Source organism: Triplophysa rosa, linkage group LG19 (genome assembly GCF_024868665.1).
Source record: "Triplophysa rosa linkage group LG19, Trosa_1v2, whole genome shotgun sequence".
Taxonomy (NCBI): Eukaryota; Metazoa; Chordata; class Actinopteri; order Cypriniformes; family Nemacheilidae; genus Triplophysa; species Triplophysa rosa.
The window spans coordinates 21,855,492-21,880,136 of record NC_079908.1 but is presented as its reverse complement, the minus strand read 5'-3'; the positions used below and the strand labels follow the sequence as shown (position 1 = coordinate 21,880,136).

The 24,645-nt window shown below is 41.6% G+C and overlaps 2 protein-coding genes across 9 annotated transcripts in view; one reads left to right on the top strand and one right to left on the bottom strand.

The window, feature by feature from the left end:
- The first annotated feature begins 8,885 nt into the window (after window positions 1-8,885).
- On the top strand, window positions 8,886-18,840 carry aff1 (AF4/FMR2 family, member 1). Of its 8 annotated transcripts, XM_057360117.1 has the most exons (18): window positions 8,886-8,982; window positions 9,759-9,915; window positions 10,759-11,289; window positions 11,519-11,560; window positions 11,631-11,705; window positions 11,787-11,811; window positions 12,004-12,040; window positions 12,198-12,291; window positions 12,823-13,230; window positions 13,376-13,470; window positions 15,063-15,156; window positions 15,231-15,295; window positions 15,369-15,432; window positions 15,509-15,645; window positions 17,030-17,101; window positions 17,185-17,278; window positions 17,349-17,508; window positions 17,935-18,840. In XM_057360117.1, exons 2-18 carry the CDS (start codon window positions 9,799-9,801, stop codon window positions 18,045-18,047), a joined length of 2,223 nt encoding a protein of 740 aa, XP_057216100.1. In that variant the 5' UTR covers window positions 8,886-8,982; window positions 9,759-9,798; the 3' UTR covers window positions 18,048-18,840. The 8 variants fall into 8 exon arrangements, with proteins under 8 accessions (XP_057216100.1, XP_057216095.1, XP_057216102.1 ...); XM_057360112.1 differs by lacking the exon at window positions 11,787-11,811 and having other exon boundaries at window positions 12,004-12,291; XM_057360119.1 differs by lacking the exon at window positions 11,787-11,811 and having other exon boundaries at window positions 12,004-12,291; window positions 17,384-17,508; window positions 17,935-18,049.
- Window positions 18,499-24,645, bottom strand: part of LOC130569895 (macrophage mannose receptor 1) — a 20,821-nt gene continuing 14,674 nt past the window's right edge. The window contains exons 36-50 of the mRNA XM_057359792.1: window positions 24,185-24,406; window positions 23,829-23,998; window positions 23,673-23,743; window positions 23,492-23,592; window positions 23,284-23,403; window positions 23,003-23,149; window positions 22,717-22,871; window positions 22,442-22,541; window positions 21,279-21,514; window positions 21,017-21,206; window positions 20,693-20,944; window positions 20,382-20,564; window positions 19,337-19,390; window positions 19,115-19,260; window positions 18,499-18,990 (exon numbers count right to left, since the gene is read on the bottom strand). Of these exons, the coding sequence (XP_057215775.1) occupies window positions 18,946-18,990; window positions 19,115-19,260; window positions 19,337-19,390; window positions 20,382-20,564; window positions 20,693-20,944; window positions 21,017-21,206; window positions 21,279-21,514; window positions 22,442-22,541; window positions 22,717-22,871; window positions 23,003-23,149; window positions 23,284-23,403; window positions 23,492-23,592; window positions 23,673-23,743; window positions 23,829-23,998; window positions 24,185-24,406 (2,192 nt within the window). The 3' untranslated portion in view covers window positions 18,499-18,945. The remainder of the gene's footprint in view (window positions 18,991-19,114; window positions 19,261-19,336; window positions 19,391-20,381; window positions 20,565-20,692; window positions 20,945-21,016; window positions 21,207-21,278; window positions 21,515-22,441; window positions 22,542-22,716; window positions 22,872-23,002; window positions 23,150-23,283; window positions 23,404-23,491; window positions 23,593-23,672; window positions 23,744-23,828; window positions 23,999-24,184; window positions 24,407-24,645) is intronic.

Genomic DNA, 24,645 nt, shown 5'->3' with positions numbered 1-24,645 from the left:
TGTTTATGTTTGTGTGGCCGGCAGTCTTCCGTGAGGGGCTGCCGGCCTGTTTTAATGCTGTTTATTGTTTATTTATTTTTTATTAAATATGTTGAAATGTTTGCCGGTTCCCGCCTCCTTCCTTCCCTTGTATTGAACTTTGCTACATTGGTGCCGAAACCCGGGAGGAAGGAGGGACATGCTGTCAAAGAGTCCTCGCCGCTGAGGGGGATCGCGGTGCTGCGGAGTTCGGGCAGCATGGAGGAGGGAAGTCCGCGAGTGGCTGCCCTAGGCGGTGGTGCTGGATCGTCGGTTGAGTGGGACGAAGACCTCGTGACCATCCTCGTGGGCCGAGGTGGGATGGTTGCCGTCCGGGAGGGAGCCAAGGGTCAGCGCCGTTGGCCGGAGCCTGCTGCCATCCGCCGGGAAGGGGAGGAGCAGGGAACGGGAGACCCACTGCCCTCAGCCGGAGGAGCCATCGCCGGCCACCAGGAGGCGGAGGAGGATCGGGATATCCACCAAGCGTCCAGTACCACCGCATGGGACCGCGAGGAAGAGCCTCTTGGCTGGCTGAGGACCGAACAACAGCGTGTCGGGGAACCGGACTAATTTTTTTTTCTTTTTTCCTCTCTCCCCTTTCTCGTCCCTGTCGCTCGGGGTTCTCCCGGCTCCGTTCTCTCGTCTCGTCGGTGCGTACCCCCAGGCGCTGGGGCTCTCAAGGGGTGCCCCCCGGGGGGGGAGTAAGCACAGGCGCGGTGGTGCCCCCCGGCCTGTGAGGGGCGATGGGGGTATGTAGCGAGGAAGGCGGGACGAGAGCCGTGGGGCAGGAAGGCTGCCGGCCTGTTTTAATGCTGTTTATTGTTTATTTATTTTTGATTAAATATGTTTAAATGTTTGCCGGTTCCCGCCTCCTTCCTTCCCTTCTATTGAACTTTGCTACACATATATACCACACAAATGACAATAGCAGTTATGAGCACTTCAGTTTGTAACGACCCTTCAATATGCCGGCCATGATTAGATCAATAGGAAAGCATGCAAGTTGAGTAAGAAAAGCTAAAAAGCAATCAAAAATGTACACATACAAAACGCCTCCATACATGCGGAAACTACAGAAATGGGCGCAAAAGAAAAGAGACATGCCCAGCCAAAGGAAAGCAGTGTGCTAAATGTGGAAAGTGGAATCATTTTGCAAAAGGCATGCAAGTCTAAATCGGAATTTGTGCACTCTGGTAATGAAACCAAAACTGAAGACGGAAATCCTGATGTGAGTAGTGAATTCCTCATTGACTCTATCACAAACACATTTGTTGAAGTCAAAATAAAATGATCTGGCTCGCTGTTGAAAATTAAACTGGACACAGGTGCTCAAGTTATTGTAATTCCTGTGAAGATTTCCAGCAAAGATAAAGATGCAGCCTACCCACAAAAAGCTTACAGGATATGGAGGACAGCCATTGTCAGATCAAGGCTTATGCCAGCTGCACTGCAAATACAAAGAGAGTGCCATGTTACTACACTTCTTCATTGTGGACATCCAGTCATCTATTTCGGCCACCGCATCTCCAAAGATGACTCAAACCAGATCCTTGCGAAGTGGAGGGTATAAAAGATCCAAGAACAGTGCTGAACTTGAAACTATTCTTGAAATGCCGTAATATCTTTCAAGACATCAATGCACCCCTGACACAGCTGTTGCGGCATGACAGCGAGTTCATACAGGACAAGCAACATGATACAGCCTTCCAAAAGATGAAAGACATCATTACCAGAGAACCTGGGCATGTATTGGCATTCTCTCTCACATTGCAAGTTGACGCCTCCAAATATGGTTTAGGTGCCGTGTTGCTCAAGGAGGGCAAACCACCCGCGTGTGCCTCAAAGTCACTCACAGACTCAGAAATTGCTTACGCACAGATCGAGAAAGAGCTTCTGGCTATCCTCTGGGGCTGCAAAAGGTTCCATCAGTATGTTTATGGCAATTGCAGAAGTACAGTTTTACCATCATACACATCCCTGGGAAAAACAGTCCAGTGGCTGATACATTATCAAGAAACTCTCATTTCCCATCCAATACCAAACAGGCCATGGCACACTTTTGGTACTGATTTATTCTCTTGGAATGATGAATACATCGTAATAGTGGACTACTACAGCTGATACTTTGATCTGGAAAAAAGAGCACCACAGATCCTGAAACTGAAAAAAGTGTGTTATCCCTGATATATCAGCTCGAAAGAGTTTGATAACTTTGTCCAGGCTTGGAGTTTTATGCATGTCACAAGTAGCCCACATTATCCACAGAGCAATAGACTGTACAGATTGCTTAAGAAATAATGGACAAGTTTGGAATACAGGAACACCCCAGTGGATGGTTTCAGATCATCAATACAACTACTGATGAGCAGGAGGCTACGCTCAATCTTGCCAACAGTTGACAATGTCAACAGTTGCCAAAACTGAAAATAGAATTCTCTGAAAAAAGAATTTGGCTTCAGTAGGAGCAAGCACTGCTGCGGCAGCGGAAAATAATGTTTTTTGGCTCCAGTGGGAACTGCTACGACAGTTAAAATGGAAATATTCGGCTATGGGTGGATTGACGTGTTAAATTGGGGTGGATACAGTGAGCCTGGAGTTGGGATGAATGGGCACGAACTAGCGCTAATTAATTTGGCTGATGTAGGTTCGTTGGGCTTCTTTGACATGAAAGCCATCTGTAAAAAGTAACTTGTGTAGGCTATACCTGAACTTTGCAAACAGAGTGTGACCAGCACATGCTTAATGAGTGCCACACTCTATAGGTTGTGTAATAACTTACATTTGGGCTAACAATGTCTGAGACGTGGCTGTGTTCAGGTTGTAGAAACAAGAGAGGAAAAAGATCTCGCATTTAAAGCACTGATCCGATATACTGATACATCCGCTGTTTGCAATCACTAGACATGACTAGTTTAGCGCAGTCACTCTTGGAAATGCCATTTACTGTATATGAATAATTCTCCAGTAAGCTTAATATGGCCAGCTCGCTGCCTTTTGCTAGCCGGCAAGTGAGATTGCATACTCTTGCGCAGTAGTGGCGACACAAAGTGAAAAGAAATAAAGATAAAGATTTTCCAAAAGTGCAAAACCAAGTTATAATACAAACAACGTTTGTCTAACACAAACAAACGCAGTATACAGTAGGGTTGTCACGGTACCATAAACATGTTTTACGATACTATACCAGCTGAAGTATCTCGATACCAAGTAGTATCACGATGCTGTGCCATATAATTCAAATCTATACAAAAAACACAGATTTAGATTAAACATTTGTATGTATTTACTATAGTAAACTGTATAATACTTTGCACTAGAATATGTTGTTGTATTAACTGTAGTAATTGGATAAATTGTAGCAAATACATTTACATTTAGTCATTTGTAAATACTATAAATACTGTAGTATACTTAAATATTTACTATGATAAGACTCAAAAACACGAGTATCTATGAGTATTAGTAGTTTACTGTAGTAAATACTAAAGTACACTAGATCATTTTTCACGTAGGAACTAATTCAAATGTTGGACAAATTTAATTGATACAGCAGTCTTTATAAAGGGAAATATTAGGCTTACTTTAAATGCAGAACTAAAACGGCCAGTAGGTGGCGTCAATTTTCCACTGAGTTAGTGAATCATTTAACCAACTCGTTCAAATACGCCAATTGAATCATTCTCGTCCGAGATCATTCAAAACACACATTCATTTAGGAGATAAACACCGAAAAAGCAGATGTAAGTGTTCAAATGAATATAATGCGCATATGCAACATTAACTACGGTACTACGATACTACCGTTTCAAAAATAGAGAGGCATCGCGGGTATTTTGAAGCTTTAGCATCGCGATGCTACCGTAGCACCGGTACACCGTGCAACCCTAGGATATACAAGCAGTAGTATGAGTGCTGTTCATTAAAATTATAAAGAAAGAAGTAGTAACATAATTAGTAATATGACTTTGTAATTCGAGTTGATAAAAGCGACTGAATGGGTCGACTGAATGAATTATTTCACAATCAATAATTTATGATTTGTTTCACATCATAGAAGAGAATACAGGCATCTTTCATGGCGGTTTATCGTTATCATTTACTATACAAATAACAACACTAGCCATGTTTCCATCCAGTTTTTGCACTGTTTTGTTATCAACAAAGCAAATATGCTCCAAAAAATGTACGCGAAATTCCGTCCAGTTGTCCTTTTACCGAAAAAATTGTGTGCATGATGACTACATACCTAAAAAAACGTATTGTCACTTAAGTTTTGTTATAACCGAGTGGCAACCTTCTGGTCTCTCTCGTCAAACCAACACGGAAGTGACTTTGTCACGACCCTGGTCAGGTCGGGGTAATTGTCTGCACGGGAACGGTCTTGTTTTGTCGAGCACGTGGAAGCTGTCTACTGACTAGCTGTTCCCGCCCTCGTGTCTCCGTTAGGGTTCTCCTTGCACTGGTGTTTTTCCACTCAGCTCTCACACCCCTGTTCTCACTTCCCTCATTAAGCCCGCTTGTTCCCGCAATTGTCCCACACCTGTTAACTATTACAGCCCATCTAGGTTTCCTTTATAATTCCTTGGTGTTTCTTGTCCTGTGTCTGACCGTTGTGTGTTTTCCACTACAGACTGACCTAGGTGCTGCTGCAGCTCACCTATAGCATCCTTATATCCTCTTGGATGCCTTAGCCTTAGCCTTGCCACAGTCCTAGTCATAGCCTTAGTCCTAGCTCCTCTAGTCATTTGGCCTTCACGAACGTGCTTCTCTTGATTCTGTTATTCCTTAGCTTTTCCAGTGTGTTCTCACCTCTCTCCCATCACGTCCCAGGTCTGCTCTCTGTCTACGCAGTATCTGTTGGTGTCCCGGCCGGCGGCCTCGCTCCACACCCGACCTGGCAACAGTCGCATCAGGGGCGTCATCTTCGTCACGAGCTACCACTTCTCTCTCCTCCTGAGAGTTGGTTCGAGGTAATCCCTCGAACCCCAACTACTGACCCCTTACCCCGGCGGGGGATTCTCAACGCTCTTCGGAGGCCTCTCCCGTTCCGGTGCTGTATCTTTCTGCTTCCCGCGGCTGTGCATTCCTTGGTTGTTTGGATTATTGACTGTTGCCATTTTCAAGCTTTTTCCCGCATTTGGGTCTCTCTCAGCTTTGTCGACCATGACAGACTTAAACTGCAATTCATCGACTGGCCGCTAGAGACTGTCTCCAAAACAGAGCAGAATCTCATTGAGCCCCATGTTAAAATGCCCAATTTTACAGCACAAAAAAACATGTTTACAGCCTGCTACAAAAAAATGATTTTGCTCTATATAGCTAATTTTGCCCTTCATGGCAACTGTGAGGTGGGTGAATTTTTTTATAACTCATCCATTTAAATTATTTTAAACCTTAAAATTCTGCATAACGAAGGGCGTGGCCACTTGAGTGACAGGTGGTTTCAGCAACCAGGCACCTCAGCTCCACCCACATCCCGCCTCTTTGCCAATTTTTGATTATCCAAGAGTGACGCACGGTGACGCGATGCCAAGATGGCGACGACTGGATGGCTCTGTCCACTTTAGGCTTCAAAGTTGCTCGCCACAAACCTACGGATGATGGACACTACCCATTTCTACCCATTATACCTCAATTCTATGGGTATAATGCTAAAAAATTTGATACCTAATTTTGTGTATATCGCAAATTCGTAGGGCCATATTTTGCATCCCAAATTTTTGTAAAATGTACAGAGTAATGAGAAAATCCAAATTCGTAAGTACCACTCATTTTCACATAATGTTATGAAATAAGAAATAATACGACGATGTTATTACAGGACTTATATTGCAGTCTTTCAACGCATTGAACAACATGCAGTCCAGTTGATTTAATAATCCTGAATTTTATTAATGATTATTACCGTCTGACGCGATAGAGAACACATGGCAAAGCAAAAGAGATCATCTTTCTGGTTTCAGGGTTCAACAACATCAAATAGATCAAAAACATCAAATTCATGTTAATTTTTTTCAACCAGATGCAGCTTTGACATAAAACATTTTATTTTACAGTAACTGAGCCTTCTTCTCACATAACATTTCTAAAATTCTGTTAGAGCTTTTGGAGTCCACCACTTTATTTTTCTAATTTGTTGGAAATAAAATTCTATATTACTGTAATAACTGCACTTATACATTTTTTATTTGCAGGTTTTTAGAATTTTAAAGTTTTACTTAATTAATATTGCATATAGGAATTTATAGTCTGTTATATTTGACCTGTGCTTCTCTCTCCTTTATCTTAAATGTGTGCTCTCACTGTGCGTGTGTGTGTGTGTGTGTGCGTACTTGTCTGTGTACGTGTGTGTGTGCGTGCGCGTCCGTGTGTGTGTGTCTATATCTATGTGTGTTAGTACGTGTGCATATTGTGTATGTGGGTATGTCTGTCTTCTGTGTTTTCACCTTTTTCTTGTTTTTGCAGGTACAACTTTAATTGTTTTGCTTATAGTCAATATGTCTCATGTACAGCTGCTTTGTAACAATGAAAATTGTAAAAAGCGCTATATAAATAAAGTTGAGTTGAGTTGTCATGTTTGTGTTTTTAATTTGTCATGTAGCCTAACCGCCTCTGATCATAAAATCGAAACAGACTTGACCTATTTACCTTTCTTTTTGTCAGCGCTGGATTTTCAGCTGAAGTTTTTGACATGTCGCTGTGAGGATACCAAAAGAAATCTCTGTCTGTGTGTGTTGTAAGCATTTTCTCCACTGTCGAAGTGTTATGGTGTGAGCCATATTTTCTGGTTTGCCTAGGCTGCAATGGACGGTGATTTCCTAAAGGTCTTAATGCGCTTGAACCCTGATGATTTTTGCTTGCAGCTATAGCTATTATTATTAATCACTATAATTTAATTCTAGTAGCCATTCTAGTGATAGAAACAAAGAAACGAGCTCAAACTGTGACAGGATTATTAAATCAGCTGGTGAATTCCAGAATCAAATCAGTTTTATTTGTAAATGAACCAGTCAGACAATTTATATCAATGGGATTTTCCAATTCACTGAACACTAATGAATCTGATGCAAGATTTCTCATCAATTCCCTCAGGAGAATGAGAGCAGATTTATCTAATTACAATGTACATTTTGCTTGCAATAAATGTTTGTTTACTGTTGTAAGTTTACATATATTGTCAATTGTTATCTGTACAGATCATCAGTCACTGGAAGTGTTATTTTTTGCAATGTTGTATTTGTATTGTTGTGTTCCCTTTCTGTCGGTCTCTCGACGTTGTGTCGAACCGACAGAATGGGGTTTGTCTTGAGAACCTATCATCTTCTGAGTATTTAGAAAGGGCCAATGAAAATTGGCGAATGAAATTTGCATGCTGGGCTCCTTCCCGGATGTCCGGGTATAAGAGGGAAGCCGGCGTGCTCATTCATTCACCTTTTGTTCTTCAGAGCCTACGCATCTGATGAGCTTCGCTACGATCTTTGGTGATCATTTTTCTGCTGGAATCTACGACTCTTGTCTGTGTGCGTGTGTGTCTGTGTGCGTACTTGTCTGTGTACGTGTGTGTGTGCGTACTTGTCTGTGTACGCGTGTGTGTGTGCGTGTGAACTTGTGTGCGTTCGTGCGTGCGTACTTGTGTGCGTGCGTGCGTGCGTACTTGTGTGTGTGTGAGCGTGTGCGTGTGTGTGTGTGTGAGCGTGTGCATCCGTGTGTGTACGTCTATGTCTATGTGTGTTAGTACGTGTGTATATTGTGTGTGTGGAGTGTTTTGTATGTGGGTGTGTCTGTCTTCTGTGTTTTCAACTTTTTCTTGTTTTTACAGGTACAACTTTAATTGTTTTGCTTATAGTCAATATGTCTTATGTACAGCTGCTTTGTAACAATGAAAATTGTAAAAAGCGCTATATAAATAAAGTTGAGTTGAGTTAAGAAACATTGTTAACAACATTACTTGGTTAACAACCTTCTTGAAGTTGCTAAACACTTCATTCATAAATGCAGATTTCTGAAACCCCCCAATCCTTTCCTCACTTTTCTAATGAACTTAAAATTTTTGCTGCCTCTCTTGACGCACTTTCAAATGTAAAAGCTACTAAAGTTGCCAGTTTTTTCAGCGAGCTAAGTGCCCTATAACTCCTTGCTACTCCTTGTAGAACTTACCTTCTATAAATCTTTTTACTATTTTTATTTCAATTTATTTATTTTACTATTCATGATTGTACACTTAATGTGAAAACTCATATGTCTGCCTTTGAGAATTGTAAATTGTTAATATTGTTTATCCAATTCCTTTTGTATGTAAACTTGTTTATATGCTATTAATAAAAATAAAAGAAAGAGCAATGTGAGCGCAGGCCAGCGGGGGATTGGGGAGGGGCAATCGCACTCGGGCACAGTTGAGGGCAACCGGGACAAGTGAGAGTAAACCCTATAAATCACTTAATGATCTAGCCCCTGCTTATCTGCGCGACCTACATTTATACACTCCCGCTAGAAGCCTCAGATCTGAAGGGTAAGGGTAACCGAGCTTTTGGGGTGGTTCTAAGCTCCAGCTCTATATTAGATCGGCTTCTTTGTTTGAATTCAAATCCCATCTTAAAATTTAATCTTGCTTTTAGCCTATAATGATTGTCCTTGATTTTTATTCTTGGCGTCTGGTTTGTTTGTTTTATTTTCTATTGTGTTTTAAATATTATTTGTGATTTTATTTCTCAGTATTATTGCACATGTACAACACTTTGGTCGGCCTGGGACGTTTTTAAATGTGCTCTATAAATAAACGAACTTGAACTTGATTAATTACTACAGGTAATTCCATTTTAGTTTTATTCTTAAAATATCGCAATGGCGCCTTGTGTCCATCTCGCGATTGTTCACGTCAATCAGGTCACATGATAAACAATGACGCCATGAACGACCGAACACCGGCGGCGCGAGGAGCAAACCGATAGTAAGCAGAGCAAACAGGTGAGAAAAAAGTTAAAGTTTATAAATACACACTGTGTAAATATTGCGCTACTAATCGGTAAACACACATACGTGTTTTATGAAAATATACACGTTTCAACGAAATAAACATCTGAACAAATGCACTACTAACAGCTTGTTTTCTGTTTAGCATGTACACGTTGACCTGATAGGTCTGAAGGATAACGTTGCATTCTAACTAACCCCTGACACAACCTTCAAAACATGTCATTCTTTATGATTTATAAGCTCGTTTGCATGTGGGGTGACACGAGTCTGTGTGCATTCAGGTTTGAGTCTCCACCGCGACATTAAAAACATCACACAAACACGCACGCGCTTTTGTGCATTTTTACTATTAGAATCGTAAAGTTTGACAGTATTTTGTGTGTGTGTGTGTGTGTGTGTGTGTGTGTGTGTTTGTCTGTTTATTAAATAATCCAATGCTTTCACAAATGTGTTCATTAACTTTAAAGCGCAATATTATTTGACCATTTGAAGACAGAGATTCTTTACCTTTTTATTCCAACGCCCATTGCCATTTCACTCCAATATGTGGAGGTCTCCCCATCACAATTTCTACACAATAAAACATTCTACTGGTAATGTATTTTTGTTATCAAAATGAGCAAACCAAGAAATATCCTGATTTTTAGTTTTGTCTTATTTGAAGTCATCTGGAGGCCTTCTATTGGAGGTCCCCTGGTTGTTAAAGCGTTTCAGACACAGAAACATGAGTGTGTGTGTGTGATGTTCTGTTTACACACTTCCTTCAGGACACAAACACACCCAACCGTTAAAACTGGCAGCGCACACATGGAGGATCGTAACGTGTTGCGGCGGATGGAGAGAGAGAGGAGGAATCAGGAGGTGCAGCAGCAGGAGGAGACCCGTTACGACAGAATCGCTCCTCTCTTCAGTGAGCCATATAAGGTAAAGCATCACATGACACATGCATGTAAAATCTAATAACACAACACCACGTCATCATGGAGATTACTCATTTACAGATCATCACATGTCCTCTGTATAGCACTCTTCGTTCTTTCTGATGTAATCATATATATATATTCATTTATGTGTGAACTTACTCAGACACCACTCTAGACGAAAGTGAGGACATTCAAGTTTTCCTCACTTTTGAAGTGAATCTGTAGCTTCAGTTTAGCTTTAAACAGTTACAATCACAAACCCTTTCAAACCCTTTTTTTATTACAGTAAATTGTAACATACATGAGAATCAGAATCAGAAGGCGCTTTATTGCCACGTATGTTTACACACACAAGGAATTTGACTTTGCGACAGGAGCTTAGTGCAGAAGAAAGTGTACACATGGTGCAAACATTGTGCAAATATACATTAAGATAGAAAAAATGAGAAATTAAATAAAAACAATAATGCACTATATACAAAAGTGAAAAAAAAATAGACAAAAAAACAACATATATATATTTTTATAGAGTGTACAGATGTGTTATTTACAGGTTTAACCTATTGTGTGTATCACATCAATAGTCCACAACACCCATAACTAACTGTCAAGGCTGTTTTCCACCTGAAACTGAAGGTTAGTGAACTTATTGTCATCATACACAATTCTCTGATGTTTATCTTTGACCAGCTTGCTGAGGGCTAAAGAGACAGGAGTCCCAGTCCGACCTGCCCATTAAAGCAAACTGAACTCTTATTTGTTATAATCCCGTATGTGTGGAATATTGTAAAGGAACCGCATCCGCAACTGAGTTTAAAGGCACTTTGTCAAATTTATTTTCCAGATGAACAAGAGTGACGAGCTGTCCTCTCGCATTCAGATGATGCTGGGTAATTTCGAGGATGGAAGTGATGTTGGACTGCGGGAACTTGGCTCTTTGTTTCCATTCAGTGATTCCACACAGCCGTCTCATCTCCAGAACTCTTGGGGACGCACAGATGGCTCCACAGCCGCTCGTGAAGCCTCTGTACAGCAGAGTGAGAACCTGCCGCTCCTGTCTCCACCCGCCGAGCCGCTGTCTCCCCTGCAGCCCAGCGACGTGGACGACCCGTCTCCTGAAGCCCGTCGGGCAGATCCGTCACAGATGGAGGCTCCTCCGCTGGCTCTGACCCTCCCATTGAATTTGCACCATAAACCGGGTCTGTTGAACCCGAAGAAGCCCACGGCGTACGTGAGGCCGATGGATGGTCAGGACCAGATGACCAGCGGTTCTCCTGATTTAAAAACTTCACCCGAGACTTACGAGCACTTACTTGACCCGAAGAACAGCGGCAGTCCAAAGCGTCCTTTGGAGCGGCCGCCACAGTCTGTTGACGTGAGGGCTGACGCACGCACACACACTTTCCATAGGCGTAATGATTTGAATACTGGACAAACTGTATATTCTATTGCCTTCCCCTAACCCAACCCCTAAACCTAACCATCACAGAAAACTTTCAAATAAACATCATTTAGTATGTTTAATAATCCATTTGAATTGTGGGGACCAGGCATCGGTGGGTGAGACTTTTACTATCATTGTGGGGCATTTGTGTCTGTTTCAGATTGGGCGTCATGAAGCTCAGCGTGTGGACAACATACTGAAGGTCAGAGCAGATTGTGTTGTTGTATTTAAGAGGAGAGAGAGGATGTTTTAAAAGTCTTTGTGGTACACAGGAGATGACTTCATGGCCTGAGCTGTTGACAAACATTCACACACCGAGCACAAGAGAGCCTCTGCTCTCCACTGAGGTCTGAGACATCCCAGTGATCACACTTGAAGTTGATTTCATTAGAAGCGCAGGTTGTTTTACTCATTTATTCCTGTAACAGGAGCCGCATGCATTCCTAACTCACCGTAAGTGTTTCGTGTTCAAGAAGACCTCCTCGTGTCTCATTATGTTTAAAAAACATCCATACACATACACGAGGTAAAGGGTTTTGATTGGGTTTGGGTTACTCAGTGGGATCAATAGCTTGGTGTAAAAACAAAAGAAATCTGAAGGGTGAGATGTGACCTCAATTATGTGTACATGTTGTTTTTCATTAGAGGATCTTGAATTGTCGGACACCGTTCCAGATCACCAGTGAGTATCAGACTGATCAGATCAGATGTCTGTGGGATGGGTTTAAAGCTTTAGCTGCACGACAAACTGCTGTGACATTGACATGGTTTCATTCAGCAGATGGTTTAGTACAAAGTGACTCGTGTGTGCGTGCGTGTGTGCGTGCGTGTGTGTGTAGGGGGGGTTCCAGCATCTCCAGCGATTCTGACAGCAGTTCATCAGACAGTGAAATCATCAGCGCTCATGTGACATCACGCACACCACACACACAGGTAACATTATCAACTGTTACATACTGGAGGAAATGTGTTTTTGTGTGCAGCACAAAGTATAGAGACGAGGACAGGAAAGAACAGGGTGGAGGGTGGGGAACGAACCAGTCAAAGAATCAAACTCGGGTCCATGTTGTCCTGTTGTATTTTTTTTGCCTGGCTAGTGCTCTTAGACACAGTGAGATGTAGAGAAAATGACACGTTTTAATAAGTGTGTGAATCCTCAGGGAAACAAAAGTGTGTTCGGCACAGTAGGGTCACACTTTCTGTCGTCGCTTCTTTCTTCCGCAGAACACAAAAGAAGATATTTTGAAAAAAGTTGGTGACCGAACAGCACTGGACCCTATTCACTTCTATTGTATGGACACAAAACCAATGCAAGTCAATGGGGTCCAGTTAACAACATTATTCAAAATATCATCTTTTGTGTTCTGCGGAAGGAAGGAAGTCATACTGGTGTAAATGATGACAGAATTGTTATTTTTGGGTGAACTATCTCTTTAACCTAACTGTCTCTGTGTGAACCAGCAGAACCCTGAGAGTCTGTGTCATGACATCAGGCCGGACTCCCACGATTCCCCTGGAAGGACAGAGGCTGAAGATCAGCAGAGTCGCTCTCGTAACCCAACCCATGCCGACACAGAGGCCAATCACGCACAGACTGTGAAGAGCACACGTGCACTTGACAGCACATGCCTTGAGAACTCCCAGCACAATAAAAACACATCCACATGCAGGGCGAAAGAAAACGGAAAGAAAACAGACGAAAGGAGAGCGAGAGATCCGTCCGTCTGCAGCACCAAACACACAGACCAAGAATTCACCTGGCGCCCTCTGCTGGTGAAGATCGAGCTAAAGCTGCTCTCCAGAATTCCACAGGAGCCCGGAACGGCCACCGAGAGACCCGACCCTCAAAAAATCCCCCGACACAAGAGACCTGTGAGGAGAATCTCAGAGTCTGATTTCAAATGATTTTCTCACAGTTTTGTTTATTGATCATCGGTTTTCTCACGATTATTTCAGTTGTTAATGTTTACAGTATACTTCATATTCAAATATACACTGTATGTGTGTGCGTTTGCAGGCCGAGAGGGATGGAACATCTCAAATGAAAAAACGGAGAACGGACAAGGAGGAAAGACGGTCTTTTTCCTCTCAGAACACCACCAGCCAATCAGAGTGAGTCCCCAGTCAGAGTGCATTGCCAAACCTACACAAACACAGAGAGATTAAATGTGAATCTTGTGTTTGGTGTCTGGGTTAACGCAAATTATGAATGAAATTATTTTATTCAAATGTCTGTGGTTGTATATTTTGTTATAGTCAGCGCTCGAAGTGGGCCGGTACGCACTTCTCTATTTTAAGAGTAAATAATTTGTGATTTTTTTTAAGGTCCTACTTTGGTTTATGGAGTGTCCCAACAACAAGTTTACGTACACACACGGTGTAAAAACACTTTCGTTTTCCAATAATAGCCAGTTATTATTACCTCACTCACTTCTTGACTGATTCTCAGATGATTCGTTCGGCTACTCTGATCTGATTGGTCATAGGTCTATAGTCTGCTGTGATTGGTGTACCGCGTGCAGCAAATGGAACGTAGGCGGGCATCACACCGAGTGACGCAAATCTGTCCCGGAACTGAAATGAGAACAACAAGACGACTCCTTTGCGCGATTCGGAGTCGACTCCTTTTTTCTCAAGCCAATAACTTTGTTATTCGTTCACTTTCGGCTTTACAACTCGTCAGACTGCTGACATTCACACACAGCAACATCACGCACGGCAGGACATGTCATTCTAAGGACGTTGTAATAGTAACTCTTGAATCTTTAGCGTACCTTCACTTTTTCTTGCGTACCTGCACTTCTCACATGTTGCCGGTACTTTCCACTCCAAAGCGTCATTGTATGGGTGATTTGCTAGTGTCACTGTGTTAGCATTAGCACAGAGCTACCCAATTTCAACAGACTGACCAATCAAACTGGGTTTTACGGAATTCCAGCCAATCAAATTAGAGGCCAAGCAGCATTTCAGCCAATAAAACTAAAGCCGGCACATTCAGCCAATCAAATTGAAGAAGGCCGTCTGTAGGCGGGCGCTAATGATTGTGACTGAGTGGTGAGATGTAACCAAGCCACGGGTTTTTCAATAAAAATGATATTTGGAAAGTTTTCAGAGATGCAAACTACTTATTTATTGTGAATTCTGCTGATTTGAATGAAAACTTGGGTTTTCATAAAAGGCATAAGGTATGACTGTGTGTGTATGATGGATTTAATGAACAGAAGAATTCAATAGACTGCAGAACTATTATCACAGGTAATGAAATGATTTTTGTGTTTAACATGATTAAATCAGTTGTTTGGCTGATGGTTACTTTAGTAAATAAATATGTTGTACCAGCAATGTCCAAATACTGTTTTTTTTTCCCTAGAAATTTCAAATGTGGTAATAATTTGCATATGGCAACGTGCACAAAAGAGTACTGGAACCCTTTTTTCCCACGTCAAGCACTGGTTATAGTACTGTCGCTGTTACTCTACACCAAACTAGTTGTTTTGTTGTTGTTCTTTATGGCTCTTTTTGGATAGTTTGGTGTAGAGATACAGAATGAGAGAGGGGAACAGGAGTCGGGACTCAGTCACAACATATCAAACATGCTTCGTTATCAGACGTATCACTCTGTGCTGCTGAATGAATATTAATCAGTGGCAATCACCCGACAGTCCACACACACACTGAATGCAGACGCTCTTAACATCTCTCAGAGTCACCAAGAGCTGCAGTTCCATGAAGAAGAGAAAACAACAGAAGCCCATTCCTCCTGACAGCCAGCAGCAGAAAGCAGAGGCTCATGGCAAGGTTCTGTTTATCTCTAGTCACTCATCATTTCACACGGTTTGTGAACACATCAGATTAATTTGCTGTTATTACAGAAAACCTACAAGAGCCATGATGTGCCTGCGACAAAACCCCGGACGCTGCTGCGGCTGGACCACAGGTGGGCATCTCTCGCACACGCACCGTTTCTGTACGATTGATGTGTGATTTCACCTTTAACCTTTATTTCCCAGGCAACGTTCTGTTGAGGATCATATGAGGGAAGCCAAGAAACTAAAGCACAAAGCAGATGCAACGGTGTTTACTGTGTAAAGCTCTGTTTAGCCCTGCGGTGCAGAAGAGTTGTGTTTCTCATCTCATGGTGTTTCTTCAGATGGATAAGATGTCTAAAGCTCTCAGTTATCTGGAAGCTGCTCTGTCGTTTGTGGAGAGTGGAGTCGCGATGGAGTCAGACACGCAGATGCCCAGATCGGCATACACCATGTTCTCGGAGACCCTTGAGCTCATCAGGTAAAACGATGACCTGTGCAATCCAGTTTGCCACCAGTGTAAATATAATGTCAGGAACAACAGAACGACTCCTCTGTCCTGATTAGGGATGGGTGTCGTTAAAGGAGTAGTTCACCTTCAAAATGAAAATTCTGTCATCATTTCAAATCTGTGTGACGTTCTTTCTTCCCCAGAACACTAAAGAAGATATTTTGAAAAATGCCAGTAACAGAGCAGCACAGTCCCTCATTCACTTCTATTGTAACCAATGCAAGTGAATGGGGGGCTGTTACCAACGTTTTTCCAAATATCTTCTTTTGTGTTTTGCGGAAGAAAGAAAGTCATACAGGTTTGAAATGACAAGAGGGCGTGCAAATGATGACAGAATTTTCATTTTGAAGGTGAACTACTCTTTTACTTGGACCAGCAGTAAAATGAAGTAGCAACTTTAACAAAAAAGGGTTAAAATATTTAAATGGGTGACTGAATTTTACATATTTGACATATTATCATTTTTTTGTAAATAAAGATCTTAAGCGTCACTTGAATAAAATATTACATATATTTAGACATATTAAGAGATAGACATACAGTATATTATTTTTGAAGTATTTTAGAGTGAAATGAGCAAACCTGTTAGGTCAGATTTATGTTTGTTTTAAATGCAGGCTGTGCGTGCTTCTCTAGTACTGAAAGGGCTAAGCTTTTTTCAATACTCCGGCTTTCTGTATTATTTCCTATCCGTCGTCCTGATATGTCTTATACTTTGAGTCAGTCAGATGTGTTGTGTGCTGGTGAACATGAAGAGAGTTCAGTGACTGGTCCTCTACAGTTTTTAAAGCAGCACTATTGAACTTTTGCTCACGGCTCCCCCATGTGGTTGATGAGCGCAACTGTCTGTTACCAATGTCTTAAATATGTCGCTGTATAAAGCTGCGTTCAGATTATAAGCGATTTTGTTGCTGCAAGTCGCCAGTGGGCATTCCCACTAGTGGTTGCCTGAATGACGACATCCACTGATCTCGAGAGCTCTACCATCTTCCTATTGGCTGTCTCTTTTGAAAGTCGCTCTTCATTTGCATGAAGTTGAAGATTTCTCAACTTTGACGTGTCGCTAGACACGCCCATCCGGTCGCCAAGAGTTGTTCTACCACTGAAGTCATGTTTGAGACATTATTTTAAGGTTGAAAACTACAAAGTGTTGCTTTAATTCAATGGTTTGTGAGTTTTGACAGAAGTGAACCACATGTGAAATATTGTGTGTGATCTTCGTCATCACAGTAATGTCATCTGTAAATGTCACTTATGAGATTGATTTAAATAAACTTTAAAGAATATGGACACATTTGTATTAACAAGCATTGTGACCATTTAAGCCCAGTAATGAGTGTGTGTGTTTGTTTAGGTTTATACTCATACTGAAGAATTACACAGACCCTACAGCTGCTGCTCATGAGAGAGATTTTTTAGTCCTGTGGTGAGAACAGATGATGTTTCTTCCTTCATCAACGTAATATGTTCACATTGAGTTGATATTGCGTCATCTGTTTATGTTGTTAGTTTGCGTTGTGAGTCGATGCTGCAGATGACCATGTTCCGCTACAGACGTGATTCAGCCCTCAAACACTCACGAACACTGGCTGAGCATTTCAAAGTGAGTCAATACCTTCTTTTTTCTCTTCTGTGATGTTCGCACATGTCTCTCAGTGTGTGTGTGTGCGCAGAACACATCATGTTCTGCTTCTCCTGTGAGCTCCAGCGGTACCGTGGTCATTCCTCAGCCCATCCAACAGGTGGCAGCGTCATACGTGGAGGTCACAGCTCTGTTTCTGAACGCTCTGGAGAGGTGGGAGCAGGCGGATGAAGTGGCTCTCGGAGGCAGCGGTAAACATCCAGCTAGACTTCTCTTTCAGTCTTTCATCCATTCACATTAATGCCAGTGTTATTTTGTTATGAGTCGACACGCATTAAAACACAGCTGAGCGGATGTAGTATGTGCCATTTGGTACCGTACACATGGAACTGAACTTCTTTTAATAATGTATGTGGATGAAGGCTATCTGTATAACCTCAGAGCTGGGTTAGCTTCTACAAACATAATTCATCTTCTATCAGTGTTCTTATTTCTGTCGCAACTTCCGTTTCATGGTGACTTTAAGTGACTCTCGTCCATTCAGGCGATACATTTGATCAGCGCTTTATACCAGAAGCCCTAACCTTAATGATGATGAACATCACATTTTTATTCATGTAATAAATAAGGCACAGGAATAGAAAGATTGTGTGATGAATGTAGTTGTGTTTGTGCAGGTTTGCTGCGAGAGCTGGATCGTGTTGTTGCTCCTCTGAGTCTGACATCTTCGATGAGCTCATTAGTGCAGTACGCACGTCACGGCCTTCACTGGATCAGACTCGAACCCTGAACTCCTGATGACGCTAGCACATGCACGGATGAATTCTGATTGGTTGAGTAGGACAAACAGTTCTTTGCTGCTGTGAATCTTGCATGTTCAGAGATCTGTGTTTAGCTGAAGTGGGTTGTGAAGGTCATGAGTTATAGAAAATAATAATGATGCTGTTGTTTGTAGTCTGTAAGTGACCTCTGTTCAAGCTGTGAGTTTTAAACACTTTCGTTTTTTCGGATCATCATGAGAAGGACAGATGTTTGTCTAACTGTATTTGTCTTTGTGGTTATTTGTTGTTATTTTAGAGCAAGCATGCACACTTGATTCGCCACTTTACTGTGAGTCTCTGTTGGAAATCCATGGAATATAAAAAATAACTTATTTATTCTGTATCTTCTGATTGTATCCTGGGAAATTATACTGTGGCTTGCTTTTCTAAGACTACAGTGACCGAGTGTTGCCCTCTGTATTTCTTTAAACTGAATACTGAGCAAATTCTGTCATTCTTTATTTTTTATTCATTTGAAAAAAAAGAAAAAAAAATCTTGCTTGAAGGACAGAAACCCATCTGTGAGAATATTTTGTTGTTTTTGGCTATTAGATCTAATTGGGAAGCTTTTTTGTGTCATGGTGTTGTGTAGTTTGTGTGTCCGGTGAAGGGAGCAGGTGGTGTTTTAGCACCTCTTCCATCAAAGCTTTGTTTATTAATGTTTTTCATGATGTTTTGTAAAATTTAAACTGAGTGCATATTTATTTTAAATTCGATTCAATTCAAGAAGGAACTGTACAAACAAATAAACAGTTAAAATACGCACTTTTTGATGTAATAGTTTACAACAAGCGCATTGCTGATTATAAGAGGACGTTAGTGTTGATTTGTTATTCTCTGTACAGAAGTGGGTGAATCTCACACGCATCAGGATTCAGATTCTCCGCTGAAGTTTGGGTTTGTGAATGCAGGCTGGTAAAAGACGAAATAAAAAAACGAGCACGGATAAGTTAAGATACAGAAAATGTTGCATCTTCGTCACATTTGACAAAGAGCAAGTTTCTTTCTGACATTGACAGCTGAGTATTTAACGTACCACATCAATGTTTTTGGTTTCTTGTTTGAAGATGCTGATGTCTCCTGGTTTGATGCCCTTCACAGTAAAGATGTAATACATGCCTGCGAGTATCAGCGCTGCGCACACAATCGCTCCGATAACAGCGCCGGCGATCAGACCGCTGTCTACTGACACACAAATAACATTTAGTACATGTCCACATCTTTATATATGGAGATGGTGTGCATTGTCTAAACGTACTCTCTGGTGGATCAGTTGGGACTACTATGTCTCCATTATCATCGGTTACGTAATCTGGACACAAGAGAAGAGAAGATGCTTCGTGATGCATGGGTGGATGTGGAATATCTCATACTTAAATGCACAAAATTAAAGATTCACTTCTCCAGGAAGGAAATACTTTTAATATGTAAAAGTAAAATCATAGAGGAATTTGGTTAACCTGTTGATTATATGTGGAAAATTTCACATACATAAACAAAAATGGGTGGGTAGTAAACCTAACATTGTATTATTCAAGACTGAATTGGTGAACTATTTTAAGAGTCTCAAAGATACTAGAAATAAGAAAGTAAAAAGAGTATATAATATTGTTGAACGCTTTTCTTTTATCAAGTAATTAATTAATTAATTATTGAAAGAATTACTCCTGTTTTTCCTTTTACTTTTCATGAATTTTTTGTTACTATTTCATATGTAAAAATGAACATATACCCTCTTGATATACAGTTGTGTTCAAAAGTTTGCATACCCTAGATTAATATGATCAAGTAAGGCTGTGAAAATAAATCTGCACCATTAAGCTAAAATGAGCACCAACATGGAGCTGGAAATTGTCTCAATGTGTATTAGAGAAAATCACATGTTTTCTCAATGACATCCCGCTATTTAAAATTCTCCAATGAAAGTTTAGATGTTTGTAACATTTTTCAAGAAAATATCTAAAGGCCTAATGATGCAGATTTATTTGCACAGCCTTCCTTGATCATATTTACCCAGGGTGTGCAAACCTTTGAGCACAACTGTATATGTTTGTAACACATTGATTGTGTACATTGTTTAATGTAATGTAAAAAAGTAATATTTATTGAGGCTTACATTCATTCATTCAATCATTCATTGACGAATCCTTTATATTACTTTAAAAGTGAATTGAATATGTTTTATATTCTTACCAGTGTGTTTGGAATATATATTTTGGGATATAAATACGAGTTAAAAAAGGCTTTATGATGCAGTTTTAGTTGATATTCGCTATTAATCGCGAGTAACAAAAAAAACGTACATTGACGGTGTCTGCATGTGAAGCCTCTCTTCTGTACGCAGTTGTTGTCATTCCACCTGCCGTCGTGGTACATCTCTACGCAGTTCTCTTTGCCCACATCGCCATCATGAATGGCCTCATTGGGTTCTCCAGGTGCCCAGTTTGTAAAGGCCAATGACGTCAGATCCGTCCAACCCCAGCCAACTAGAGACACAAGCAAAACATGTGACATCTGATTTACTTGATTAAAAGTGAACCGACAACTACTACTGTATTTACAAAGCTAAACTAAATCAGCAATTGTGTCGTTTCATTTGAGGCTCGCTTCTTACATGAACGATCTTTGGTCAGACCAATCCAGACATTGTGGTATTTGGTGTAATTGATATTCCTGATGAATTCCACCTCAGCTCGACTGTGGATGGAGGCTAAATCCGCTCCCTTTACCTCCTGGCAGTAATGTCGTGCCTCCGGCCACGAGAAGCCCACTTTTCCATTATAAACGTAATAGCAGTGTCGTCCGTATGGCCACCAGCCTGGCAAACACTTCCCGTCACCGGGAGCAGGTGTCGCTGGAGGCTTTTCTGAAGACAGATTCGATATGTGTCATTTGTAGTCAATACATAAGAAAAGTTTGTGACGTTTCTGACTTTTACCTGAAGTGATTTTGCAGATGTAAGGCTTGACAGCGTCGCAAGCCGTGTCGTTCCAGGTGCCTTGAATGAAGCGTGACGGGGCATGCATGCTGACACAGCCTTCTCCTTTGTGATTGGTCGGTTCACCTGGACCCCAGTGAGTGAAGAACACGGGCCAACCATCTGACCATCTGTAAGAATCGCTGTCAGGCTGTAGAACGACATCAATAGCTTTAGTTTTTGTTCTATTCCATTAAACCCAAAGCAGAGTTTAATACTTAACCAGTCGTCTGAGTCCGATCCAGGCATCTGTCTTGCCCTGCTGCACGGCTCCAGAAATAAAAGCCTGGTCGTAACTCATATCCAAGCTAGCCAGATTTCCACCCTCCTTTACACAGGCCTGTTGAGCTTCATCCCACGTTTTGGGCTCGGAAATAAGTTTGTAACAGTTGCTGTACCAGGAGATGTATCCTGACGGACATGGGCTGCGGGTGGGTGGAGGGACAGGAATGCTGCTTGCTGTGGAAAAAAAAAACAAGACATCCACGCAGATTTAAACATTACGCACCAGGATCTGTAACACTCATCAGTAGTGCTCACATGCTTTTCCCATAAACCTGGCGTGTTAAGTATAGTTGCAATCATCCTTCAATCTATCCATCATTTATTCCCCCTCATGTGTTTTTAAACCTGTATGTGAGTGTTTCTTTAGTGAAACACAAAAGAAGATATTTTGAGAAATGTCTCAGTGGTTTTGTGGGCATACAATGGAAGTCAACAGGTTTCAATGTTGTTTGGTTCTCTGAAATATCTTCTTTTTGTGTTCTGCAGAAGAAAGGTTTGACATGACATAACGGTGAAATGTATACAATATTGCTGTCAAAGAATTTGGATGTGCTTTTAAAGTTCTGGGTGAACATTTTATGAAGTCTGGACCCACGGATGAAACATGGAAGTGCTGAGGTCAGTCTTCAGAGTGAGACTCTTCAGAGACTGAAACCACAGATACTTTTTTCTCAAAATAAACGTTTTGACTTAAAAAGTGAAAGTGACCTATTTGTCAGATATGGTGACACATACCTGAAATGTGACCTCTGCATTTAACCTATCCAGAGAGAGTAGTGAACACACACACAGCAAGTCGTGAACACATGTACACCCGGAGAAGTGGGCAGCTATCACTGCAGCGCCCGGGGAGCAAGTAGGGTTAGGTGCCTTGCTCAAGAGCACATCAGTCGTTACCCGCCAGCCCTGAGAATCGAACCGGCAACCTTCTGGTCACGAGTCCGACTCTCTAACCATTAGGCCACGGCTGCCTCTAGTCTTTACTGAGGCCTTACTAGTCGGTCTGAATTAATAATATTTAATTCTAACCAATAATGTTGACGTCAATCTGGAGAGCACATCAAGTAGATTTGGATTAGAGACAAATTAAGATTGAAGTACATTTCTTTCTGGAGCACACCCATCCTTGCTCTAGGTTGCATGTCTCATCTTTCCAGAGGCCCGTGATAAGGTGATTGTGGGATATTTCTGTACAGTGTTCCTAGAAAAAGGGCATACGTCATTCACTGTCTATCCGTGATAGAAACAACGCAGTTACTTTTACATGTGTCGAACATTTTTTTATTATGCATTATATTATTGTAACAATTGTAATTCAAATGTTACTTGTACAGCATAGAGAATTTTTGTCTGGCATCCCATAAAGTATTTCTTACCTGCCCATCAACGTTGTTTGGCTCCTTGTCGGCCCAGTTTGTGTACAGAACTGGACTAAGTCCATCACTCCACGCAAATTTCCCTTCATGCAGCGTATCAGATAAACCGATCCAAACAGGGTTAAGCAGATCTCTGAGGTAACTAGCCACATAATCTGATAAGAGAGAATGGTCAACACATCATGCATGGGATCAGAATCAATAATAAACAGAATATCATTATACTGAATAAACAAAGATGAGATAACACCAGACTGTGAGTTAACATTTCATATTGAGAGAATACCGTTTTCATTTTGATCGTTGACGACTGCCAGATCTCCTCCCTGCTGTCTGCACCAATTGCGTGCGAATGTCCAGTTTGCCTTGATCTCCGTCTGATGTTTCTGACTCCCTTTAAAGATGTAGCATTTGTTGCGGAATTTCATCCATCCTGTAACAAAAAGAAATCATTTCATCTTTGCCAGATTGACTTAGACGTGGACGTGGAATCATCATTAATGTTGATCCAAAATATTTGACTGAAGCCTGTGAGCTCAGAGATTCACGTATGTCGTTGAAGTGTACCTTCGGGGCAGTTTCCCTCCCATGATGCTGTTGGTGGGGGTGGCGTGTGGTCGTTTCCTGGATACTTCTTACACACATAACCGCCGTTAGCCCGACCACAGTTTGCATCATTCCATGAACCTATTCAGCAACCAAACATGTCAGAGCCTGTTCACTCTAAGCTCTACAGCTGACATAAGATTTCTCAATACTGGAGGTAGATCTGCACCTGGATATCTGTTCATCTCCACACATTGTTCTTCTCCATTGGCATCATTGGGTTCTCCAGGTCCCCAGTTGACATATGTCACTGGCGAGAGATCCAGCCACCTCCAAACACACGCAAAAACACAAGTGAATCACTGCAACTCTTACAACAGACCTTTCTGGAGAAAAACATCTATACTTACATATATTCTCCATCTGCAACCCCAAACATTCTCATTCCAATCCACACCGCAGCCACCTGACCGGTGCCGACCTATAAACACCAGATAAAGTGTTAGGACACGGACATCAATCTGACTGCATGTCTCGGCCGCCGTGTCGGTACAGACGTCACGTACCAGACTGACCACGTACGACTGCTCGGCTTCATCAGCAATGGAGACCAGCTGAGCTTTCTCCTCATAACATCTCACGATGGCCATGTGAAAGTCGACAATATCTGTGTCATTATAGTAATAACAGATTCCATTGTTCTTCCTCCAGCCAGGGTTTGATCCACATTCAGGAGCTGAAAGTGTAAGTTAAGAAACAAACACCCAAATCAACACAGTACAAACAAAGCATTTTGTTCAAGGGTATTTGCTTCTTGATGTTCTTACACCGAAGACACGTTTTAAGCAATGCAATATGCAATGTATTTAAATGTGATTGAACGCACAAGATTTTAAATGTATATGACCCTTTCGGTAGTTACCTGGTACAGGGGACGGTGGTTCTGGGGGTATAATTGGTTTCTTTCCTTTTGCAATCATGCAAATCCAGTCCTGATGGGCGTCGCAATTCAGGTCGTTCCACCAGGACGTCCCGTTCTCTGTGGTCACCATCTCCACACAGTTTTCTCGCCCACCATGATTGTTTGGCTCATTGTGACCCCAGTTTGTGTGGCTGACTGGCGTACCGTCGCTCCAGTGGTAACCTTGGACAGGAATGGTTTCAGATATGGTTGAGAATCAAACAATTAATTCTATCCAAGAGCAAGAAGCTCACTTCTTGAAATTCGTTTGCTATGTCTGCAAAAAATGATTACAGGCCGAGATATTAGCAATCTTCTTTATTCACAAGGTGCAAATAAAGTGCTCAGTGCATGTTAAAAATCAACAAACGTTTCGGTCACATATGACCTTCTTCAGTGTTTCACATTCTCTAGAAACTCTT

Coding starts and splice junctions, on each gene's coding strand:
- aff1 (XM_057360112.1), top strand. CDS start 9,799: ATGGAGGATCGTAACGTGTTGCGGCGGATGGAGAGAGAGAGGAGGAAT. Junction 9,916..10,758: donor TCTTCAGTGAGCCATATAAG/GTAAAGCATCAC, acceptor TTTATTTTCCAG/ATGAACAAGAGTGACGAGCT. Junction 11,290..11,518: donor GGCCGCCACAGTCTGTTGAC/GTGAGGGCTGAC, acceptor TGTCTGTTTCAG/ATTGGGCGTCATGAAGCTCA.